The sequence below is a fragment of the Bactrocera dorsalis genome, chromosome 2 (genome assembly GCF_023373825.1).
Source record: "Bactrocera dorsalis isolate Fly_Bdor chromosome 2, ASM2337382v1, whole genome shotgun sequence".
Classification (NCBI taxonomy): Eukaryota; Metazoa; Arthropoda; class Insecta; order Diptera; family Tephritidae; genus Bactrocera; species Bactrocera dorsalis.
This window is the reverse complement of record NC_064304.1, coordinates 95,395,403-95,419,164: the sequence shown is the minus strand read 5'-3', so window position 1 is coordinate 95,419,164 and position 23,762 is coordinate 95,395,403. Positions and strand designations below refer to the sequence as shown.

The 23,762-nt window shown below is 35.2% G+C and overlaps 1 protein-coding gene across 1 annotated transcript in view; it reads right to left on the bottom strand.

Moving 5' to 3' along the window:
- Positions 1 to 153: 153 nt before the first annotated feature.
- LOC105230954 (uncharacterized) overlaps positions 154 to 23,762 on the bottom strand; it is a 40,435-nt gene continuing 16,826 nt past the window's right edge. The window contains exons 2-3 of the mRNA XM_011212008.3: positions 14,389 to 15,002; positions 154 to 7,124 (exon numbers count right to left, since the gene is read on the bottom strand). Of these exons, the coding sequence (XP_011210310.1) occupies positions 6,979 to 7,124; positions 14,389 to 14,449 (207 nt within the window). The 5' untranslated portion in view covers positions 14,450 to 15,002 and the 3' untranslated portion in view covers positions 154 to 6,978. The remainder of the gene's footprint in view (positions 7,125 to 14,388; positions 15,003 to 23,762) is intronic.

The following is a 23,762-nucleotide window of genomic DNA, read 5'->3' as shown; positions in this document are numbered from 1 at the left end:
TTGCCGGATCAACTTTAAATTTTCGGTCAAAGTTCTCAAATATAAATATGTACATTCGATATATTTATGTAAATGCAAACACAAAAATTGTTTGAAATTCATAAGTGAATATAACCCGTTAAACTGAGTACATCTCGCATGAGTGCATGTATGTATTAATGCGCCAGTAGCATTACGTACGTTGAAAGTTTACTGTGGACGCTTTTTCGAAGCTCATAAGATGTTGCAATTTTCACTATTTTGTTATTACAACATTTTTTTTGCTGATGCATCCCACTCACTGTTTCCATATTTGAGTGTCAATTTGTGTGTACATGTCCAAACCCATGGATGGAGCTGTAAAATACGGATGTGCAGTCACATCAGGTCAACTGTCTGTTTGTTTGTGTGTGCAATCATCGGCGCATATCCGTATGCTCGGCGTGATTGACCAGAGTAAAGTTGTACATACGTATGTATGTATGTGAGATGTCGCACAGTGGCACACTTTACATGCTGTATAATGGTTGATTCAGCGATATTATCTTCACATATACTTGTGTGTATGTGTGCGAATGTGTGCTTTAACGCTTGACTTTGTCGCAAAATATTGTTCTTTGGCTATAAATCGAATGTATGTACCATATGTATCCAAATGGAGCTGTGGAGATGCACATCCAAAGCGCAGATACTTATGGCTCGCCCTGCCAATGGCGTGCAACTTTTTCTTGTCATATGTCTCAATGTCATTTTGCTTTTGGAGGGCCGGGAAGAGATCGCTGATGAAGACCGTGCTGGGAGACCTGCGACTTCGACAAACACCGACAATGTGACTCGTGTGCGCAAAGTTTTGAACTCAGACCGTCGACTAAGTATTCGTTTAATTGCCCAGATGTTAAATTTAGCAAAATCCGCGGTTCATGACATTGTGACGGAGTACTAGCACATGCACAGGGTGTGAGCGAAATTGGTCCCAAAAGTGCTCACTGACGACTTGCGGCGAGTGGAAGTGTGCCAAGATAATTTGAACATGTATGAAACTGACCGCCAATTTTTGAATAACGTAATCACAGGTGACGAGTCATGGATCTTTGATTATGATCCCGATGAAAAGCAAGCATTTTGAGACGACATAGGGGATCCAAGCAGCAAGCACCTCGGCTCTCATGGCTATTCCGGACAATGCCTTCTGTGACAACTTCAATGCTTGGAAATCGTGCTGGCAGCGCTGCATCGACGCATAAGGATCCTATTTTGAAAGTCTTTAAAGAATTGTAACGGTTAGTTCAATATTTTTTTAAATCGACTTAGTGCTATTACTTTCTGGACAAACTCTGTATATTAATGATCAGCATGACGAGCTGCATTGATTGAGCTATATCCATCTGTTAGTTGATATACATATACATATATGTATATAAAATAGTGCCTCCGTATTTGAGATATCGCTTTGAAATTTTTTTGCACTCTCTTTTCTCCCCTAGAAGCTACAGATTTATCGGAACCGCCAATATCAAACTACTATGTATATCATACAGCTGTAATACAAACTGTTGACTCAAAATCAAATTCTTGTATGAAAAAAATTGTTTGACAAGATATCATCACGAAATTTGACATAGATTATTGGCAGAAGCAAAGCAATAATATCCGAATAAATTGTTCAGATCGGAGTACTATAGCATATAGCTGTCAAACAAACTAGCACATAAAAATCCAGTCTTTGTATGGAAAACTTTTTTCTTTGGCAAATTAACTTCATACAATTTTGTACAGATATTTGTTATAGGCAACATTACAATATTCGAACATTTTTTTCCGATTGCACCCCTGTGGCATATAGCTGCCATACAAACTGACCGATCAAACACAATATGAAGATCCTTTCATACCCTTTATGCAACATGAAATGCATCTGTAAAAGGTCTTATAGCTTTGATAAGGCCGACCGTACTTTTCACATGCGATTGCACAATTTTTCTTGAATATTGACGATGTACTATATTTCGGAATGTGAGCATTATCTAAGATAAAAAGTTTCCTCAAATCTACGCCTAATTCGCAAAAATGTATAAATGACATTCACACTTTTTTAAAATAAGATTTCACCAGGAATTTCTGAGAAAACACAAGAAGAATCAAGCAGTCGACTCAAAATAACTCTCATATTCCATATATTGTATAAGTATTATCATACCAGAAGCCGTTGTCAATTAACGAGTAAGTTAAGCTGACTGACAGAGCACAAAACACTTTAAAAGTAAAATGAGATAAAAAGTTGTAATTCTATACTTTAATGCAAAAAATAACGGTTGAACTTGACAACAAACAATTTGCTATGGTAAATGTCAATCTAAGAGGTAACTATGTAACGTGTGACAGGCTGTTTAGGGTAGAGTGAGCTTTGCATTTTCTGGTGTTGGCAGCTAATGATGTCAATACTGATTTCCGCAGCTCATTACGTACTTGACAACACTTAATACCAACATATGTACCTACATACAACAAAACACGCACGCAGCTCCATGGATAGATGTTAAGCTGATTACATTAAGAGCAACATTGTTTCCGTTTGCTTTTCAACGTCATTTTCTATATTGAGTTCCATTCTTCTTTCCGACTTGGTTTAATGTTACTAACATCCTTAGAGAGTTGCCTGGCAAAAAAAAACCGTTGGACTCTACCACGCTGCTTGAGAGTATTATATCGTTTATTTCATCCGCGCTCTCATGCGTTCAAATGAAAAGGTAGATACTCGTACATACATATATACAGCGTTTACCAATAGGAATGACGTGATTTTGAAAACAAGTGACGACCATTTTTGTTTACGGATTCGTGTCAAATTTTGTCAGTGTGTTCAGTAAGATTTGCAATTTCATCATGTCACTTTTCACTTCGGCCCAACGCTTGGAAATTGCCCAAGATTTTTACGCAAATTCACGTGTTCCGAAAAATGCACAAAATTCACTTCTCAGCTGAGGCCCATTTCTGGCCTTAATGATTTTGTGAACAAACAAAATTGTTGCTATTGAGATGATTCCAATCCGAGGCATCCCCAAAAATTGACTGCTTGGTGCGGATTGTGGCATAGCATCATGATCGAGCCTAATGTCGTTCGAAATGAAACAGGAAATGCCATTTTTTCAGTAATTTCAGTCCAGTCAATCAAATGGCCGCCAAGATCATGCGATTTAACGCCTCTAGATTATTTTCTCTGGAGGTATGTTAAATCAAGGGTTTACGCCAATCAACCATCAACGTTCGAAGAGCTCAAAGGCAAAGCGCACTATAGCCGAATTTTCAGCGAAATGTTGCACCGGCTCACGGAAAAATGGCGTTAACGGGTGGAGATATATAAACGGAGTCGATATTTTCTTTTCAAATCATAAATGGCATAACATTATCTACATAGCAAAAGAAGAAACATAACAAAAAAACAAAATGAACCCATTTTGGCCAAAATTGAGTGTTTTATTTCATTTCAACATCACGTCGTTCTTATTGGTAGACTCTTTATAATATTATATGTAAAACATGTACATATGCCTGTATTTACTAAATTTACTTTTTTCCACTTCAGACAGTTTCTTCTTCTAACCTTGCTCTCGTGATCCTCTTTGGTGTGTGCTAATGAAGTGTTTTTATTGGCGAATATTTGATTTTGGTTTAACTCATCTGGCGTCTAATGTGTTAATGCAAGTAAGTAAGATTATAGTCCGTCTACATATTACTGCTTTTAAGTAGTAGCTTGTGGCAGGCAGCTAAGACAGTCGTTAATATGATACTATTACTAGATCTACAGTATGTAACATGAAATACTAATCGATTGCTACAGCTACTCGAACACACATTGTAACATACAACTAGTTAATTTTAATGGTTGTATATCCACGCCTAATTATGTTCACATTTCTTGAGACTCAAATAGAGACTAAGTATAAAATAGTACATAGTGTTAAGGAGGAACCTTTACAGGAAAAACATCAAAAGGTTATAAGTCAGTTTAACAGCGCTTAGTGTACAAGGTAGCTAAAGTAAAGTTTCCGAATACATAGTTATATGTTATAATATCACTTTAAATATTTGCTAATTTCTCGTTTTAACGTTTTTGGCTTCTGCACCATGACGGTACTTTAGTAAAGCTTGTCATATCAGCGAATTTTTATGGGCACACGCTGACACAATTTACAAAGTACTAATTGCTTATTCTCTCTATATACATTTCCATGTTTGATATACTATAAATAGCGTTTAAAAATTTTGCGCACAGTACGAGGGTGGCATTTTAAGAGCCAAATATTTTTAGTTCGGTGTTTAGAAAGCTACAAACGATGCGTATAAAGTTACAACACCTAGAAATGCAAAAGGCTGGGCAGAAATTCAAAACAGAGTACCAAAGTTAAATTGAAATATACATAATTAGAGTTTTGCTATTACGGGCTTATCATTGCCTTTGGATATTCAATATAACTTAGCTCAACAAAGAAGATCTTAGCAAATTTTGAAGTCTTCAAGTATTCAAATAAATGAAATATCAACGAAAAAGTTACTTACGTAATCAATTTCGAAATCTTCACGCAATTTTTCAAAACAGTGAAGTTGTAAGCACATTTTTAGAAACATTCCGAAGCTTAGTAAGGAAAATTTGAAATGTGATATATTTAAAGATCCTCAAATACTGCACTTGATGAAAGATATAGAATTAATTAAGGTTATGACTGTATCGGAAAATAAAGTTTCGACAAGTAGTCGAAAATTTCCTCGGTTACTATAAATCACCAAATTATGAAAAAAATTTGAAAATGCCGACAAACTTTCCGACGCTAGGAGCAAATAAATATGTGTCAAGTTAGACTATATCCGCAAATCACTGGCTATTTATACAGATAATCAACGAAATTATAGTGAGGAACAGGGAAAGCGGTTTCACGAAGATTTCGGATGGGAACGCCATTGATGTTTTTAAAAATACTGCTGGCTTGTCAACAGGAAATTTATGAAAGAATTGCTCATAAAAGGAGTTTTATGGAAATTAATATATGTTTTCGACATTTTTCTCGCTGCTTACTTCGATGTAAGTCATTTAAAAAAAATTAAATTATTAATGTTTCTGTTATTTTGTTTAATATTTGTAATTTCAAATGTAAATAAGGACTTAAAAATAAACGAGAGCAATAAAATCTTTGATAGTTTCATGAATTGTGAGCGCCATTATATCCAAAATTGATCTCAGATCTAGGGCAACAAAATCAATGTAGAGGAGTGTTATTATAATAAAGGATCATTTGAGCGCTTGAGTCATATTTTTGAAACTGGTCTAGTAGTGGTCTATAGTAGACCATAAATCTTTTGAGCGATTACTTTTATTTAATTTTAAATGTTAGGCTTCATATTATTTCATCTATATTTTCATATTTTGTGTTTATTATTAAAAAAAAATGTTATAAGATGCTTTCGAAGTTTTAACCGTAACACACTTGTTCTAAACAAATCTGTTGGTAACAGTTAACTGACTCTAACTGTATAGTTAATTAGAAAGAAGTTGGTTTTCTGTGTATTAAATGCTTGGACAGCAAAGAAAGTGAGCACATTTTCCGTTATGTTAATTGATATTTGTACATATTTTAGTAAAATACATATGTAGTTAAGTGAAATAGTTGAAAGCAAACACAAACTTCTTAATAACACTATGCAGATGAGTTAGGAAAAATCCTGTCAAAATTTGCTTATATATAATTTTTAAAGTTTTTTTTTTATAATTATTATTGTATAGTGTTTTTAACATGTTTTAAAGTATTTTTCATAAAATAACTACACGTAAGATAAATACACACACATAGTCCAAAAAATCGTGTAGTTGGCTTAAGAGCAAGTTATTTAGTTATAGTTTTTAGAAACATAAATTTAATATTGAATTTAATACAATACTAAGTATATAACTTCATTGACATTTATATAGAGTAAATACTTTTTATTTGTTTAAAACAGAATGTCATATATATGTATAAGTAGATTACTACATTTCCTATTAAAATTCGTTTACTAATATTTCAGCTTTAAAGTAATGTCTTCAGGTCTTTTAAATATCATCGTTTTTATTTTTAATTAATTTTAATTAATTTCAATTCAATCGAATTTTCAAAGGCCTTACCTTATTTTATTTAAAGCTTTTTAAAATGTGGGAGTATTATTTTTGCTTAATAAGCTCACCTTGTACAGCTCATACCCGCTTTTATAAATTCTCTAAATTGCCATTGCAAACTCATACGCTTAAGTAATATTGTTGCACAGAGTACAATGTAAATATGTTTATATGGTTGACTGCACCATTGTCCTCTATACCTTATTTCGACGCTTTGCCCCAACTCAACGGGAATTGGCTTGCTGTTCCTGTACGAGCGGGAAAACACATTCATGATGACCAGAATAAGAGTAGCCGCGTAAAGCAAATGGCTAAGCCATTGGCATTATGCGCTTCCGGTTGCAAGCACAAATGCTTCCTGCGCTTTGCAATTGTGTGTGTGTGAAAAATGTAATTTTGTGGGGGATTTGGCGCTTTTTGGCGTAGATATTACGAAATGCGAATCATACAAACTTTATATACCGCAAATTATTACTGCATGTGTGTGTATGTGCATTGTATTTGTGTGGGTAGGTGGATGTGTGAAGTGCACTTGTAGTGAACGGAGCAAGCGGTTTGCGGTCGTTGGTTGGTGGTTGGCGCTAGGTGGCACTTCTACTTATGCCAATTTTGTGCAAACTTAACTATGTTTTTTCGATACACTCGCTTTACGCTGCTCGGTCTACTTTTATCTTCTGCATTTATGGCGGCACCTCCATATCGCGCGCACTTTTGTGTTGCGCATAATTTTCGGCTATCTTCTTTGCAAATTGGCTCTCGTTGCATGTGTTGCGTGCCACATGACACTGCATGCCGTTCGCTTCCATAATTGGCTGCCAGTTGCTATTGAAATTCACCGCCTCCAAGGTACCGCGTTATGCATTAATGTAGTATTCACGTTTCTTGTGGCATTTCTCGTAAGCGATGTAGCACAACGCTATGGTGATTAGAACAATTATAGTGACGCCCATGCCGATGCTCACCCAAATAATTTCATCGTTGATGCTTTTATAGGAATGGCCTGTAAAAGGAAGGTAAATGGGGAAAACTATTGAAAATGGCATGATATGATTTGAGTGTTTAATGCAAGCTTCAAAGCACTAATGTCCGTTCGGTTTTTATTTTTATGCGGTTTGTGACAGGAAAGCGTTTACATTTACTAAAAAACGCTTTACTCTCATTCTCCTTACCATTTGCCATTATCTGGCTGACAAGCATATAGTCTGGCTCTAGAAACGTTGATTTTTAACGTTTGAAAAAGATTGCTATCATGATGCTTTTTCAGATTGCGTTGAAATTATCTTACATTTTCTTTCAATAAGTCAATATAAAACAGGCAAAAATGTTAACTTCGGCTGTTATGAAGTTCGGATAACCATAACTAATTAAGAAGTCATACCAGAAATTTTGATCTTTCAGTTTGTAAGGCAGTGCTATATTAGTTCGATCAGGAAAATGTCTTCGAATATCATACCTCACACCACCTTGAAAAATGCTCCATGCCAAATATTCAGAGATTAAGACCTCTGTTTAATTAGTAATTATAATATATAATAATAAAACTTTTTCAAGTTCGTCGCTTTAGCCATAAAATATACTCGTCCATAGAGGTCGTAAAAAAAATTATGTATATACAATAGAGTGGGGTCGATTTACAGAAAGACAAAAAAAACGAAGAAATCGGTATACGGGAAATGTTCTACGGATCATTCTGAACAATTTTGGCTAGCGGACTATGTGTCTTAAACCGGTTTCGAGCTACCGATTTTTATGAAACTTTTTAGGTTTTCGGTTAATGGCTGTGGTAGGAATACACCAATTTACGAACTCATATTTTTTTTGTAATATATATAACCCTATATCTATCTCAATGAATTTTACCCGCTCTTATATACATACACATATGAAAAAATACAATGTCAATATAACCTGGCACCAGCATGCCTGCCTCAAAAGCTATGAATGGAAATGTAACGTACTTCATTTGCGTTGAAAGTAACATGTTTTATCACTTTATATTCCCATTATATCTTTTCTTGCTGAATAAGTATTTATGACGAACACATTGCTTTCAATAAATACAGACGTGAATTTTGCAAAAGAGTCTGCTAGGGTAGTTCATGCAAAATTAATCGATATACCTCAAGAATAAATTGGACCTGGATTGGTCTTTTACTCGTGTGTTCATGTGAAGTTGAGTCAATGGACTTATGGCGTGTTCCTCGAAATGGATTTTCCTGTTTCAAAAATAGACTAAAGTCACAGGGAGCCAAGGCTGGTGGAAATGTACGGGTCTACCATTGACATGTTCAAAGCATTAATCAATATGGTTGAGTTGATACATAGGAAATGTTGGAATCCTCTACTATCTCACCGATTCTTTAACTTTTTCGATGTTATCATCATTATCCAAGCACCTGTGGACGACTCCACGAGACAAGTTTTCGATGACTTTACGATCTTCATGGGATGCTTTATGTATACTTGAGTTCGTAATAAAGTAGTCACACTCAAACAATTCTGTAATATTTTCAACTATTCTGTGATTCCATTGGAAATACAAAATTTTAATGAACTAGTTACTAACTGCGTTTCCACGGTAAAATTTGCCAGAAAAAAACTTTGGCGGTGTAAACTTCACACGAACATAAAATAGATTGTTAAAATTTAGGCAAATTTATTATAGAGTTCGGCTGAATTTTGATCCGAAGCCAAGAATCGGGAGGACGAGACGTATTGATTGCAAAATTTCTGTCAGTGCGGTATATTTCCGCGCAAATTTTGATTTTCAGAAAAAGGAAGTAAGGCGCACCAAACTTTAAGTTGTAGGTTGTCAGTCCATGTCAACTTTTTATGATCTCAGAAGTTTTGTAGCAGAAACTGAATAGTGTAATATGTTTCACAGTGTGCCTTACGCGGCTCGCTTGCGTCAATTTTCAGACATCATTAAATAATGTTTTTTAGACACATGGGATCAGAAAATTTTAGACTTTTCATTTTGGTCAAAAAATATTTTTTCATTAACTGATCTAAAATACTTTTCTCCGTACATTATTTAATATATATCAGATCATTTTTACACCCACTGCGGGTCCAATTGCTGACAGAATGCTTGAATTTAATCTCCAATGCTCCCATGACTTCCTTTCTTTTTGTCATTACATTTCACTATTCTGTGTTTCTGACATTTAATAGCCTGTAGAGCCGTATTAAATGCTGTATAACAATAGTTTTTGTTCAGACCTTTTACATAACGTAAACTTAATATGAATTTAATGAAATACGAAACTTAATAGCTCGAAACGTTATTTATGAAAATAACAATATAAGTAAAAATATTTTCAATATGACAAATAATGTGCTCTCACCCCTCGAACCTTTGTTAAAATTTTTGTATATTGACATGTGTAAATATGCCTGCAAATAGCTTTCCACGAAAATCTTTATTGCATTTTCCACCTCTTGTCAAACATAGCGCCTTGCATTGGAGTTCCAGTAAGCGCTTTGGGAAAAAAGTCATGCAAACGGACAAAAATTGTAAAATGTACCTATGTATATACTATATATAAAGTATATACAAGTATAACAAATAATCGGACAAAGCCAATATGAACGTAAAAAATCGTTATTTTGTCGGAATTTGCTGCAAAATGTTGGGATTCTTGGATTGCGTTTTGTATATGTACTAATGTACAGGGCCACAATGTTTGCCACAATGTTTGTAACATCCAAAAGGAAATATCGGAGACCCTATAAAGTTTATATATAACTGATTAGCGTGACCAGTTAAGTCGATTTAGACATGTCCGTCACTGTACAAACGTACTTTTTGAGATAGTGATCTTAAATTTTGCACCCACCCCTTTCTTACCAAGAAGCTGCTAATTTGTCGGAACGGAACTGATGTCGGACTACCATAGCATAGAGCTGCCATACAAACAGATCGATCGGAATTAAGTGCTTGTATTTATTTGAGATCAAGGGCAGAAAACATCATTAGAAACTGCAAAAGAGGCTCCGACCGCAATGCAATCCTTTTCAGAACTTCGGCACTTTATTACAAAACTCAATTTTGAAAGCAAAACTGTAAGAGAAATCGCCGAATTTGTTGGAAAGAACAAATCTACAGTTCTTGATATTATTTCTAAGTTACGTGGTTGATTTAAGGTTGTTCGCTAAAATCAGAGGGAGTCAGAACAAGATGTTAAATGACCGAGAAGATCGATGTGTATTATAAGAAATTAAGCAAGGTTCTTCGAAAGAACTGAAAATTGTTTTACGAAACCAAAATGATATTTACCATCTATGATGCTTAAACATTGTACGTAATACTTCACATACAAGTATTACATGACAGAATTTCCAGAAGAAATTTTTGAAAACCGTAATTTACTACTTTATAAACTCTGAAATTATTATTTTTCACTGGATTTTATTAAAACTTATTTTTATTAAATTTACTGTAGTAGATAAAATTCTGAAAAAGTTTGGATGCATTAACGTTTTAACAGAAAATATGAAGGAAATTGTGAAAATTGGTTGATCCCTAAAACACGTTGAGTCTTACAAAACTTTGGTTGGTCTATAACTGCCTCAAAGTTGTACAAACGCCAGTACTGAGTGCCAACCAACCAAATTTAACACGCTGTATGCGCTAAAGATTGCTTTATTAAAATCATGAAACTCTATTGAATTGGAAGTATACGAAAACTTGGTGAGTTTCATGCCTAAGCGCTTGAAGGTTGTTTGAACAACAAAGGATTCACTACCAGGTACTAAATATCTATGATATTATTTATACTTTGTTATCATAGTCCTTAATATTTTTGTCCAGTTTTTTTTTTTGAAATAATGCGTCTATAAGGTTTCACCTCCGATTCATATGAGTGGTGCAACATTAAAATATATTATTTACTCCATATAGTTGACTGTTGCCGTTAATTCATTATAGCATATGCACCTGCAATATATATTAAAAAGGAAAAAAGAATTTTTTGGAAAGTAAATGGTGACGTTCATCAACGAATGTCGCGCTGGAAGCTGCCACCGAAACTCCCCTTGAAATTTATTCAGCTTGTCAGTTTCAACGCTCTTCAGTGCACTCTGCAAAGCTCTGCAATCGACATCGCAAATTACTAGCACGTACCCAATAACAGGGTTTAAGTGTGCTTGTATTTCGCTTCATCTGCTTTCAACACCTTCGACCACTTTGGCCACTTCGGTCACTTCACTAACCTTTGTTCCTGCATTCTTTCACGAGTAGTAATCGGTGAAATGCCAAGCATGTATGTATGTATATACATATGTAAGTGTTAAACTTTTGTCGTTTAGATTACAATTCAAATAAGTAAATGAGTAAATAAAATATGAACTTTTGTCATATATCATTCCCATTTACCATGAAGTGCATTTAGATGCAGCGAAACTTGTAAATTGAGCGAAAACAATAGAGAAAAGTTCTCGCAGCCAATGGAACTATGTCTTTCAAATTTACTAAGTAATAAAAGTCTTTACAAGGGAGCCATTAAAAAGTAAATTGGTACATGTCGCCTCTGTGTACTTGTGCTGCACATCTGAAGCTAATTATACATAAGTGCTTGCAAGCAGATGAAACATCCACCTTATGGCTCTTTTGTATAGTACGCATAAGGAAGATATCCAAGGTGAATTTATCATCGCGTAATAATGCCAACATTTCAGCACAGTTTTGTTTTGATCAATTTCGAAAGTGGGCTTGTCCGCAAATTTTAGAAAAGAGTATAGGAGCAATATAAGTCTGGGATTCGATTCTCTTATGAAGGAAAATCTATCATTAAAATCGAAGAACGCATAACTGCCATATTTATACGGTGATTCTTTCCTTCAATAGCAATCATCAGAACTTGGTTAAATAAATCTCAACGTGGTTGCATGACGATTTTTGATTAGCCACGCCCAGGTGTCCACAAAAATAGCTACCATGATCATGAGAAGCGATTGAAATTTCGCGAGAAAATATCTGTGTCTGTAAGCATCTCAAAAAATTGCGTGGTTCATATCCTGCAGGATTTGTTGGGCATGAGGAAGTCTTCAGCTAGATGGGTGTCCAGTTTGCTTACTCCGTAGGTACAGCTAGAAGAATAGTGAAACCATTTCACGGCAAGGTTTGAACTTCTGCGTCGTTTCATCACTGTCCAAAGAACATGGATCCACTGATACACAACTGAGAACAATTAAACACTAGATTTTACTCGGCAATGTAAGGCGAAGACCTCTCTGTAGAAAAGGTGTTAGCCACCGAATTTTAGAATTCACAAGGTATGATTTGCATCTCCTAACTAGAAAAGGTCATAACGATCTTATTATGCCTTATTAATATGTAGATAAAACGACGGCATTTTACCAAGATAAACAAAAATGAGGCTGCACAGCAGTTCCATCCACCGTATTCTCCAGCTTCGGCTTCGAAAAACTGCTTTTTGTTTATAATTTTCAAACAATCAGTAGCCAAACCGAAAATTGATAATAGAGAGTGGAGTTCTACTATACTTTCCAGCCTTCTTACCAAACCTCCAGAGTCCAGTCCAAGTTGTGCACCGAGTTTTATTTCAATCATAATACACAGAGAGTAAGGCTTGCGCCGCGTATCCCAAAAACTGCGATTTGCAAACCAGAAATATTCAATAAATCAAGTTCTTAAAAATCGTGAAAAAAGTAGGAAATCTTAATTAATGATTTCTTTGTCACTGTCATAGAGCTTAGATTTGTATATACTTCTTAAATCTATTTAGATGTTATTTTAATCTGCGAGTTCCATATATCATAATATAATACTTTAAAATACCATTAAGTGGGACATTACTTGTGAAAAAGCTTTTGCATTGACCTCATTCCGGTGTCAAATCTTGTATTGTCCTAGAATGAATGAGAGTTCAAAGCTTGAAATTCGTCGAAAATAGCTAGGTGGGGGGAGCCGTAATGAAGGTCAAGCAGAAGTGGTTTTATTGCACACATACTTCGCTAAACAACGCGAGCATTATATTATATAATATGTCGCGTGTCATTGAGAGCGTTAAACGAAAACGAAAAGACTGATGATTGTACATATAATAAATGAATAATAAGAGTAAATCGTAAGTGTGGGTACGAGCGTGAATTTATGCTACAAAAGTCAAATGGTGAATGCGCTGGGCGAAAGCGTGAAATATTAGCACTTTTTCGGTTCATTGAATTCGGTCATTGAGCAACTGTCAATGCGCTTTTGTTCTCCTAGCATGTGAGCGTATGTGAGTATAAATAAGCAGCGGGAGCATGTTGGCCATTTGTATTAAACCCAAAGCGCTGAGATTTCTCCACGCTTGTTTACTACCATATTTTAGCCCTTTTGCGCAGAAGTCATTGATTTTTTATACAACTGCAACATTTTGCTGCAGAGTATAATAGTTTGGTTTACTTAACTTAAACTAAGCGAGACAGATATGGAGTTATATATGTACATGAAAAGCGGGGTTGAAATTCGGGTGACTGTCTGTCCGTCTACCCGTGTAAGCTGTGAAGAGTTTGTAGATAAGCGTAATGGAACCACTGCCATGCCCACAAAACGGCGTTAATCAGAAACCTATGTATTACCATAATTTAGACAAAAATTAAGATACAAAACGGTGGCTTAAAAGTGGGCGTGGTCTCGTCCCCTAATAGGTTTTATGTACATATTCCTCTTACCATTCAAACTATATCAACCAAATATTCACAAACTAATTATTTCGACGTGAACAATGGACGTGACTCCGTCCACCTTTATGTAAAATCACATAACTCCGCACCTACTTTACCAATTTCAATGAAAGTTTTCAATATAAATGAACACCTGAAGGAATTTCCCTGTCTTTGTTTTATGCAAGTGATGAGAGATATGAATTGATCGGTTACACGCGAACTTAGCCCTTCTTTACTTGTTTTGTTTGTACTTTCTGCTTTTGTTTGATGCTGCTGAGAGTTTAATGTTCACACTCCTGTTTCGATACGCTGGTACCCCGTTGCCTCTCGGTGACAAGGAAATGTGTCAAAGCACCAACTACATATGTATGTATGTATCCACATTTATTCGTCTACATGTATACATGAGTGTTATACAGAAAGGACGCTGTATCATATGTAAGTGGGCGGGTTCAAAGGCAGATCGGATGGCGCTGGGAGTTCTCATTTTCTGTTATTAATCTGTTCGGTATGCTATGGGTAGTGGTACATGTAGCCGAAAGCTTAGTTCGTGTATGAGCTGTTGGCCCTGAATAAAATTATGAACTTACCACTGTAGTAGCTGCTGTCGGAATATCCGTATTTGCCGGCTGTGCGCCCACCCACAGGCATTTTTTGTGCAATATTTCGTACGACCAAAAACGAAATGAAACAGAGTAGTGTGTGGCTAAGCCAATGCAGCCAAATGAATTTATGGAGTAGAGGCGTTAGCGGACCGGCGAGCTAACGGTTATGACTCCTCTGTTTGCCAACGGTGACAGCTGACAACTGTGGGAAGAGCGTTTATTTTCTAGCCTCACTCAGTAGTTAATAGATGTATAGTTTGTGTTGTTGTTGTTGTTGGCTTTGTGCTTACGTTGTGATTGACGAGACTACGCTGACAATGTGCCTTTAAGAAGTCGACAGCGCTGCTGTAGTTGAAAGCTATTTTCGCCGTTGCTGAGCTGCCAAGCGTTGTGCTCCCCGTGGCCTTTGCAAATAGTTGTACCACCCTCTTCTTACCGCCTTTGCTGCTTCCCTATTTAGTGTTAGCTGCTTAGATTCTGTTGCTGCTGTTCCGTGAAAACGTTTGTAACTATATGGTTCTCCTTGATTATGAGCTAACAAGCGCTTTTATTGTGATCTTTGTGAATTGTTGTTGCTTCATCTTATGGTTTGACTTTGCCTGTCGAAAATAGATAGAATAGACGAAAACTAATGAACTCCATGGCAGCGATAGTCATATGAAATAAAACTTGGTCATAAATTGTAGAAAAGAATAAAAGTTTACCAATACGTAAACCCTAATACTCTTCATTGAAACAACAAAGTGATGAGCGAACTAATGTACTATAATACTAATTCTAAGTATTTGTGATTTACATGTGGTTACTAACCATATACCATGAACTATGTATGTAAATTTTCCTCAATTTTTGCTTAGCAAAAAAGAGACTTACTCAAGACCCTAACAGACTGTTTTTCGGGTTCTCATTTTGATTTCTTTAGGAAAAGTCGTTTACTAAACTAATTTCTTAGCCATTACTGTTCTCAAATGTGCTCAAAGAATAAATTTTGTTATGACAAAGCCTGTTCAACTTCTTGCGGACATATTGTTTGTTCGGAATTCAGCAAGATTTGCTAAAGATTTAGTCAGGATATGCACATACTCATATAACTAAAAACATGTTGTAAGCATGGCAATTTGTGCTTGGTTTTTTGACGCCAATGCAGTTACTTCTGCGCCTTTTTGCGCTATAATTAAGTTGACATTCGAGTATGAATTGCTAAGATGTTCTTATTAATGAATAATAAGCCTATCTACATACTTTATTATGGGATATATTTCATTCTTGATTATGGTCATTAGTTTGGCCTTTCTCTTGCATCGCTGCTGATGACTTTGTTTGTTCCATTTTTTCGCCAACGCATTTTAATTCTCCATACGGATTTTATGTGTTCTGCTTTATCGCCTGTTCTATAAAGGAAAGCGCTTTCGAAACATAGGTACATACGTATGTTCCTACTCTTTGTACTTAAAGCCTGTAATAGCTTGGTATGTGTGCACTTAAGTACTTCTACTTTTACAGCACTAATGTGGCGCATAAAATTACAAATGACTGACCACAGACGTTTTTCCTTTGTCTGCCTTCGTGGAGTAAGATTTTTACACTTTGTTTAATGGACTCTTGAAAAGGAAATTACGGCCAGATCTTTTAACTCATAATCAGTATGAGCAACAAATATGTATGAATTTAAGTGGGAATAAACAATTTATTTCCTAGGATTTAAATATATGCGTTTTCGAGGATGTTGATAATGAAAAAATTCGAGAGTTCTTTGGTTAATGATAGGATGGTTAATAATAGTCACGAATGGTGTTACGTTAACCCCTGTTTTTGAACAACTGCGGCCTCTAGTTGTGGTTTATGATTTGCGGCGTCAGTGCCAGAATTATTATTTACAAATGTTTCAAAATTCGTCGAAAACATGGCTTATACTTTTATACAAAGGAGAATTTCGCCTGAAATCGTTTCATAATAACAACGTACGTATGTATGCAATGCAACAATCAATCACCGATTAACAAGTCAAGCAACAAAAAGTTTTTAGCAATAAAGAGATTTTTATACAAATATACACAATATGTTATAACGAAATATAAATTTATTGGTTTAACATAAATTCAGGTTCGAAGATGCGACCTTGAAAAGTTTCGTCATCGAGGTTAGCTATGTGTCACCTAAAACTTTAAACGCGTTTTTCTCGAAAAAGTGTTTTCAAGTTCGGCTGTCAAGAACTACACAACCGATTTTAATCAGACCTCTTCGAGACCTCTTTGCAAGGTTTTGAACAAAGAACAATTAAAAAGCAGCTATTTTAAAGAAAACTTCGAGAAATTTCTACCAACATTTGCATTTTTTAATGTCTGCCAAAAATACTTTTTACACTTTTTCCTTTGCCCAATAGCTATTTCATGGTGTTAATTAAAATACTTATTTTTCCTTTTTACTTCGGTTGACTCTGTAATAAGTTCTGCTGTTAACGCGGAAGCACCTTTTTTCGAATCTGTCATGAATCTTTTCCTTCGAAAATTTCACAATAATATATAGCATCTTTGAAATTATACAAGGTCCGTTCCAAAGTAAACAGGACTTTTTGAATCTAGCACCCCTGGTGGCGCCATCTCTATGTCGACTGTTGCGTTAGAATCTGCTATCTTTATCGATTGTCCAGTGAGAATTTCATGACATTTCATTGATTGGAAGTGAAGTTATTGCGTTTTAAGTGTAAATATGTTTGTGTTATCGGTGCGAAAATGAGCTTCGAACAAAGAACCAACATTAAATTTTATTTTAAAATTGCTAACACTTTTACCGAAACGTTTCAATTGATGACACAAGTTTATGGCGATGATTGCCTATCCCTTAGCAGAGTGCACGAGTGGTTTCAACGTTTTCAAAGTGGTCGTGAGAACATAAATGACGACCAACATGTGGGCCAATCAAAATCCGTGATCACCGGAAATTCTATCGAAACTATGCGTGAATTCATCAAAAATCAGCCGAAATCATCATTGAAATTTATGGAAAAGGATTCGAAGCTCTCGAAAACATCGATTTATAGCATTTTGACCCAACATTTGGGCTCACGAATGGTGTGTGCACGGTTTGTTCCGCACAAATTGATTGACGACCAAAAATTGCTCAGAATCGAACATTCGAAGGAAGATTATTTGACCAAAAATCACATTTTAACCATCAAGTTTGATTGGGTTTGTCAGAATGAACGTTTTGCTTTTCGTGTTACTCATTAATAACAAGTAAGGAAGAGCTAACCGAAACCGATTAAAGCAAGGAAAGTACATTCAGGTACATAAGGCCTGTTAATTATATACGGTCTGGGGCGAGTTTTCACCCGATTTTATTCGTTCTAAGCACAAATATGCACCGTTATAAGAAGACACGCTTTCTCAATATAATTAAGTTAACTTACATATTGACCGATATATGCAGTATAAAGTCACCCAGAAGTTCGAAAATCTTCTTTCGCTTCAATATGAATGAACTCATACAAAAGCATACATCCAACTCTTCTGTCAAAGCAAACGTCTGAAGCAAAGCGAGGAAAAGTTCAATGCGAATCAGCCATTACTCACATTTCGACAAAAGACCGAACCATTTCGCGGGTGTAAGGCATTTAAATACATACTTAAGTATGCAAGTAAGTGTGTGCATATGAACTTATGTATTTCAAGTGGTAGCATGAATTGGCACTCACAAACTAACTGAATAAAATTCAGCGCTCAATTCGCATAGCGGTAAGCTCTATTTAAATTTTAAGTGTCAATCGTGAGCGAAATCCTTTATTTTAATGCGTGCATTGTCAAAAATGAGCAAACTGCTGACATAAAGAATTTAATGAAACGCAATGAACACTTTCAATGGCTGAGGGGCAATAAAATTATTAGAGAAATAGTACAGAGAAGAGTCAAAAGCAAAGAAAGAAGTATGAAACTATTGTGCGCCAGACAAAATAAGATAAGAAATTGGTTTGACTGTCATTGTTGTAATTTCAATGGAAATAAGAAAAAAGGTTAACTTCGCTTGCACCGAAGTTACATATAATACCCCTCACAAAAACAAAAGATTCCTTACAAGAACTTTGATCGGTCGGCCATAGTGAATCGATATGAACAATTTTTTCGAACATTCCACCGTTGCCTTGAACAATAATAGATACCAAATTTCTTGAAGATACCCGTACAAGCACTTGATTCCGATCGTTCAGTTTTTATGACAGCTATACCTTACAGTGATCTGATCTGAACCATTCCTTCGGATATTGCCTTATTGTCTTAGATAAAAGCTCAATTTCGTCAATATATCTCCTCAAATAAAAAAGTTTTCCCATATAAGTACTTGCTTCCGATTGTTAAGTTTGTACGGCAGCTATATGGTATAGTGCTTCGATATCGGTGGTTTCGACAATTGAGCAGCTTCTTGGTGAGTAAAATGAGCAAAATGTCAGTTCGATATCTCAAAAACGGAGGGACTAGTTCGTTTGTATAGAGACGGACAGCAGGATAAACATGCAAACATGGTTAAATCGACTTAGTTGGTCACGCTAACTTTCTCCGATATTTCCTTTTGGGTGTTACAAACATCGTGGCAACCTAATATTCTCTATTCAGGGTATAAAAAGATGCGTATTAAAGACAAATTTTATAACAGAACCACAGAACGGGTACACAGCTGGAACTTAACAATTTAGGTGAGAATGGGTCTAGTGGAAAACATATTTTTGAACTCGCATATTTGCAGTTTCTTTGCGATATATCTGCGACATGTCCTTGGAGAAATGCGAATAGACATAGAAGATATAAATATGAAGTTTTTTTATTTGCGCTCTTTATTTGCACTTGCCTCGTAATTTGTTTTGTCATTTTGAATGTAATCTGATTAGTGAGAACAACTGAATAAAAACGAGTTTATTGAGAAATTTCTGCTTACCTTCCAATGGTATGTTGTGCGTTCACTCGTGCTCGTACTTCGTAAATGAAGTCCGCAAATTGTTTGGCGTACGAAGGAAAGCATTTTTTTGAAATACATACATACATACATATGTTTGTGTGCAAATATTTAAAATGCACAGACATCAAATGAATTTATGGCCGCCATGACGACGAATGGCTGAACCAATTTGTCCGTATATATGAGTGTATGTATCCCTGTATGGTTGTGTGATGAGTCAAGCGTAAAGGAACCAACGGTTAAGATGCTCTACTTAAACAAAAATAATTCATTACATTAGCGGAACTGAGAGAAGTGCAACGAGTTTTCGCAAAAAGAGTTCAATAACAATAAAATTACCCATACACCTTACCCCTACATTACCCATACATATGTACATATACTGTTTTCTTTGTTTTGGTACTCTTAAACTGATTAAAATTACTAAAGCGAGTGAAATGAGTCGAAACCAAAAGGAAATAATAAAAACACGAGATATTCTGTATTCATGCCATTTTCATATTGTTTTTCGATCGAATGAATATCTTTACATATGTATATAGGTACGAAGGTTGCCTTTTATTATTTTCGTATTAGAGTAGAGTAGAAAAACAAATATTAATCATCGAAAATTGCTTTATTGTTTTTCAAAATATCGTTCATTGAGATCTGTAGACTTTTGCTTCATTTGAAGCAATTGTCGAAACTCCTTTGCCACTCTGATTGAGACATCTCCAAAACATGCGTTTTAAACGCATCACACCGCCTCTTCAGGTATCGAATAACGTTGACCTCTTAGTTTACTTTTTTTCGTACGAGAATAAAAAGAAATTATTCGGTGCTAAGTCAAGACTATACGTCGGAAGACTCATCAAATGGATGTTTTAAGTACTCAAAAATGCAATTGTTTCAGTCGATGTGTGAGTGCTCGCATTGTCGTGATGAAGAGTGATCCGACATCTGTGATTGGCTTTCTCGATTTCTTGAAAAACAACTGGCTTTATGCCAGGTTTTATACCACCCAGAATTCACTGTTGTGTAATGTTCTAGTGGTAGCGAGTTGCTCAGTTTTCACAAAAAACAAGTTACCATTTGCTTGGAAGTGCTTCGTAGTCGAATAGTTTTTGTTAGATTCCGCTCATTTTGAAACACCCATACACTCAATTGCTCTTTATCTTGGACTAATTCGTATAAATCCATTATTCATCATCTGTCACGTTGTCATAGACATGTTTATATGTTTTTAACATTTCTCTCGACCAATCGACACGAGCCGTTTTGAGCGATCAACGATCACATGAAACAATTTTTTTTCAAACAAATGCTCGTCCAAAATAGAATGTTGGGCATACACTAATGTCTATAGTTGTCTCAATCCCACGATAGATCACAGCATCAACAGCTTCCGGAGCAATATGTGATTGTATTCACTATACCATCGATAAACACTGGTCCTTAATGAGAATTCATCGCCAAAGTTGATCGAGTTCATTGATGCACTGTTGTTGAGAAAATCCACGTCGAAGGTAAAAAAATACGATTATTTCCATTTTTTGGTCGAGATGAATATTTTAAGTTACTGTAAACAACACAAATAGCGCTCGTTTGTCAAAATGTTCTGAGTATGTATGCAATTTAATATGTCAAACTTTGCAATATAGTTGTTAGTTGCCAGGTTGCAACACTAGGGTCGCCAAATCCGGAAATATAAAAGGCTACCTACGTATGTGTACATAAGAAGAATTTAAACTCATAATAGAAGCAGTGAAAATAAACTAACTCACGCTAATTTTGCTTCCATTTGACATCACAAGCGTTCGAATATGAAAAGGTGTAGTGTTTTTGAAATTTGCAAATGCAACAGGAAAAACAAAGGTTTAAACGTGAAATAAATACACCAGTACATATATATATGTATATTTAAGTATTATATAAACCGTGCAAGTATGCATTCATTTCAAAAGGAAAGCAGACAAGGCTAAATGGAGTGTGTTAAAGTAAATGAGCGAAACGATTGTGGAGAATATACGTATAGAGCTGAAGGGTGCCATATGCGAGCTTATATGTACGCGAATAATAATAACACACATATTTACAAACATTAGGGTGGCTAATTAAAAAATTGGAGAAAACGTTAATTTTTCCAAATAGAAATATATACAAAAACTTGACTTTGATCGATTACTTTATATGGCGGCTATATGCGGTAGTGGTCCGATAACGGCGGTTGCCACAAGTAAACAACTTCTTGCAGAGAAAATAGCGGATGCAAAATTACAGATCAATATCTCTCAAATTGAGGGACTTGTTCGCATATACTGTCTATAGACGGGCAGCCAGACGAACGGACAGATAGACGGATATGCCTAAATCGGCTCACTGATTATTTATATATACATTTTATAGGGTCGCCGACGTTTTCTTCTAGGTGTTACAAACTGCATGGCAAACTTAATATACACTGGGTCTAAATATATCTGGGTCTAAAAAAAAATCCTCAACATTTTTTTTTATCATTCACTTCCAATTTTGATTAGGCGATAAGTAATAGTGTTTCAAAAAGTTACCTCAAAACTTAAAAAAATTGTTTACGCATTTCTTTTGAAGTACCCGGAATGGGTTGCAATATGTACTGTACATATTATTATTTTGCACACTAATCTAAATTTAGACCGTTTTATACCACAAATAACGCCCTAAAGTGTTGGGTTCGTTTGTACTTGTATCCTAAGCCAATCAAGTGAAGCAACCGAAGCACTAAGCATAATATGAAAATAACAATTTTGCGTGCAAATAAAAACAAATCGCTGCAAAGGCAAACCCAAAAGTACCGACCGAAAAAAATGCTTACGCTTTTGAATAATCCTACAATCTCCTGTGTGTGTATGTGCTTAAGTACATAAGCGCAAATGTTTCACTTCATGCAGAAAGAAATAAAAACGAGCTATTTACGCATGTAAGCATATAAGTATGGAAATTTAGGAGTTGAATTCAAGCATGTTTGCAATTTATGTTGCCCGAAAATCGTGCCATGACTACGAGCATATATGTTTAAATTCCTGATTGACATCGGATTGAATTTTTTCTTTTGAATAACTGCACATTTGAATGGTATACTGTAAAAGATTGACTGATTTACGTGCATCCATGCACAGATTTCGCTTCCGATCGTAAAATGTGTACGCCAGGTCGTATGATGAACACAAAGCTGAGTTCATTCGAAAGGACTGTTATTTTATTTGCATGAATAATTGCCAATACCTATGTGCATATGCATGTATGATATTTATATATATGCATGTATATACATACATACCAATAAAAACAAAAAATATAAAGTTTCATTTTCGTTGATTTTCTTCTAAGAAAGTACGACTTCCGGTGCCGAAAAGAAAAGGTCCAACAATAGTAAAATATTGGTTGAACAATTAAATAAAATAAATGCATTTTTCTGACAATGCTTCTAGTTGAGCATATGAGCATCTTACACTTTAAAATATGATTTTCTCGCCTACATCATATATTATAGTCTTTGTATGCGGCCATATTAAGCAAAGCTTTGTAAATAATTGTTGCTTAAATTTTATACAAAAGCATCGCCAAAGGCACTACTAACATCAGCAATTCAATTTGAAATTCAGGTTATTGCAACAAACGACAGTTAACTAAGAAAAACAAGCACACATAACATTTGCCTTATTTGATTTGTCTTATTGCCTTTTCCAATTGATCGAATTCGAAATTGAAATTGAAACGTAGAAAAGTATAAAATCAATTATTTTTTCAGTCTTAAAAATTACGCAAATGTCTACAAATTGCACAAAAGCAAAAGGCCAATATGTCAATTAAAGCAATTACTAGAACACTGGAAGGTTGTCAAGGGAGAAATTCATTTGCATGCGTGTTCATCCAACCGTTACATAGAATTGAGTTAATATATTTACATACATACCTGTATATGCAATTAAAACAGGCAATCTTCCTAGTAACCTCAGCTGGGCATTATCTGAAAAAATTCTCGCATGCATTTTAGGTACATATTCCTCTAATTTTCGTAGAAATTAACAGCCTGAAACGTTAGAATTAATTTGCAGAGCTGCGCCACAAATCCCTTATAACCAATTATCAATTTCTCGGCATTATCACAGAGCATAAAATAGTTTACAGAAGCTGTTAGCAGAATGCATCCATTCAAGTTTAAGAAATGGTTATTGCACAGCAAAAGGACATAGTTAAGAAGGCTGAGGAAAATACAGAGCCTGACATAAATGCATAATATCGAGTGGAGACTATTTTTAAAGCGACAATATTAAGGATACATTTTAAGAATATCTTTCTTTTCAAAAAACGAAAATTCCCGTTATTTTTTAGCACACTTTTTGAAGTATTTAAATTTAAATATTAAACTATTATTTTCTGCATCCTCGCACATC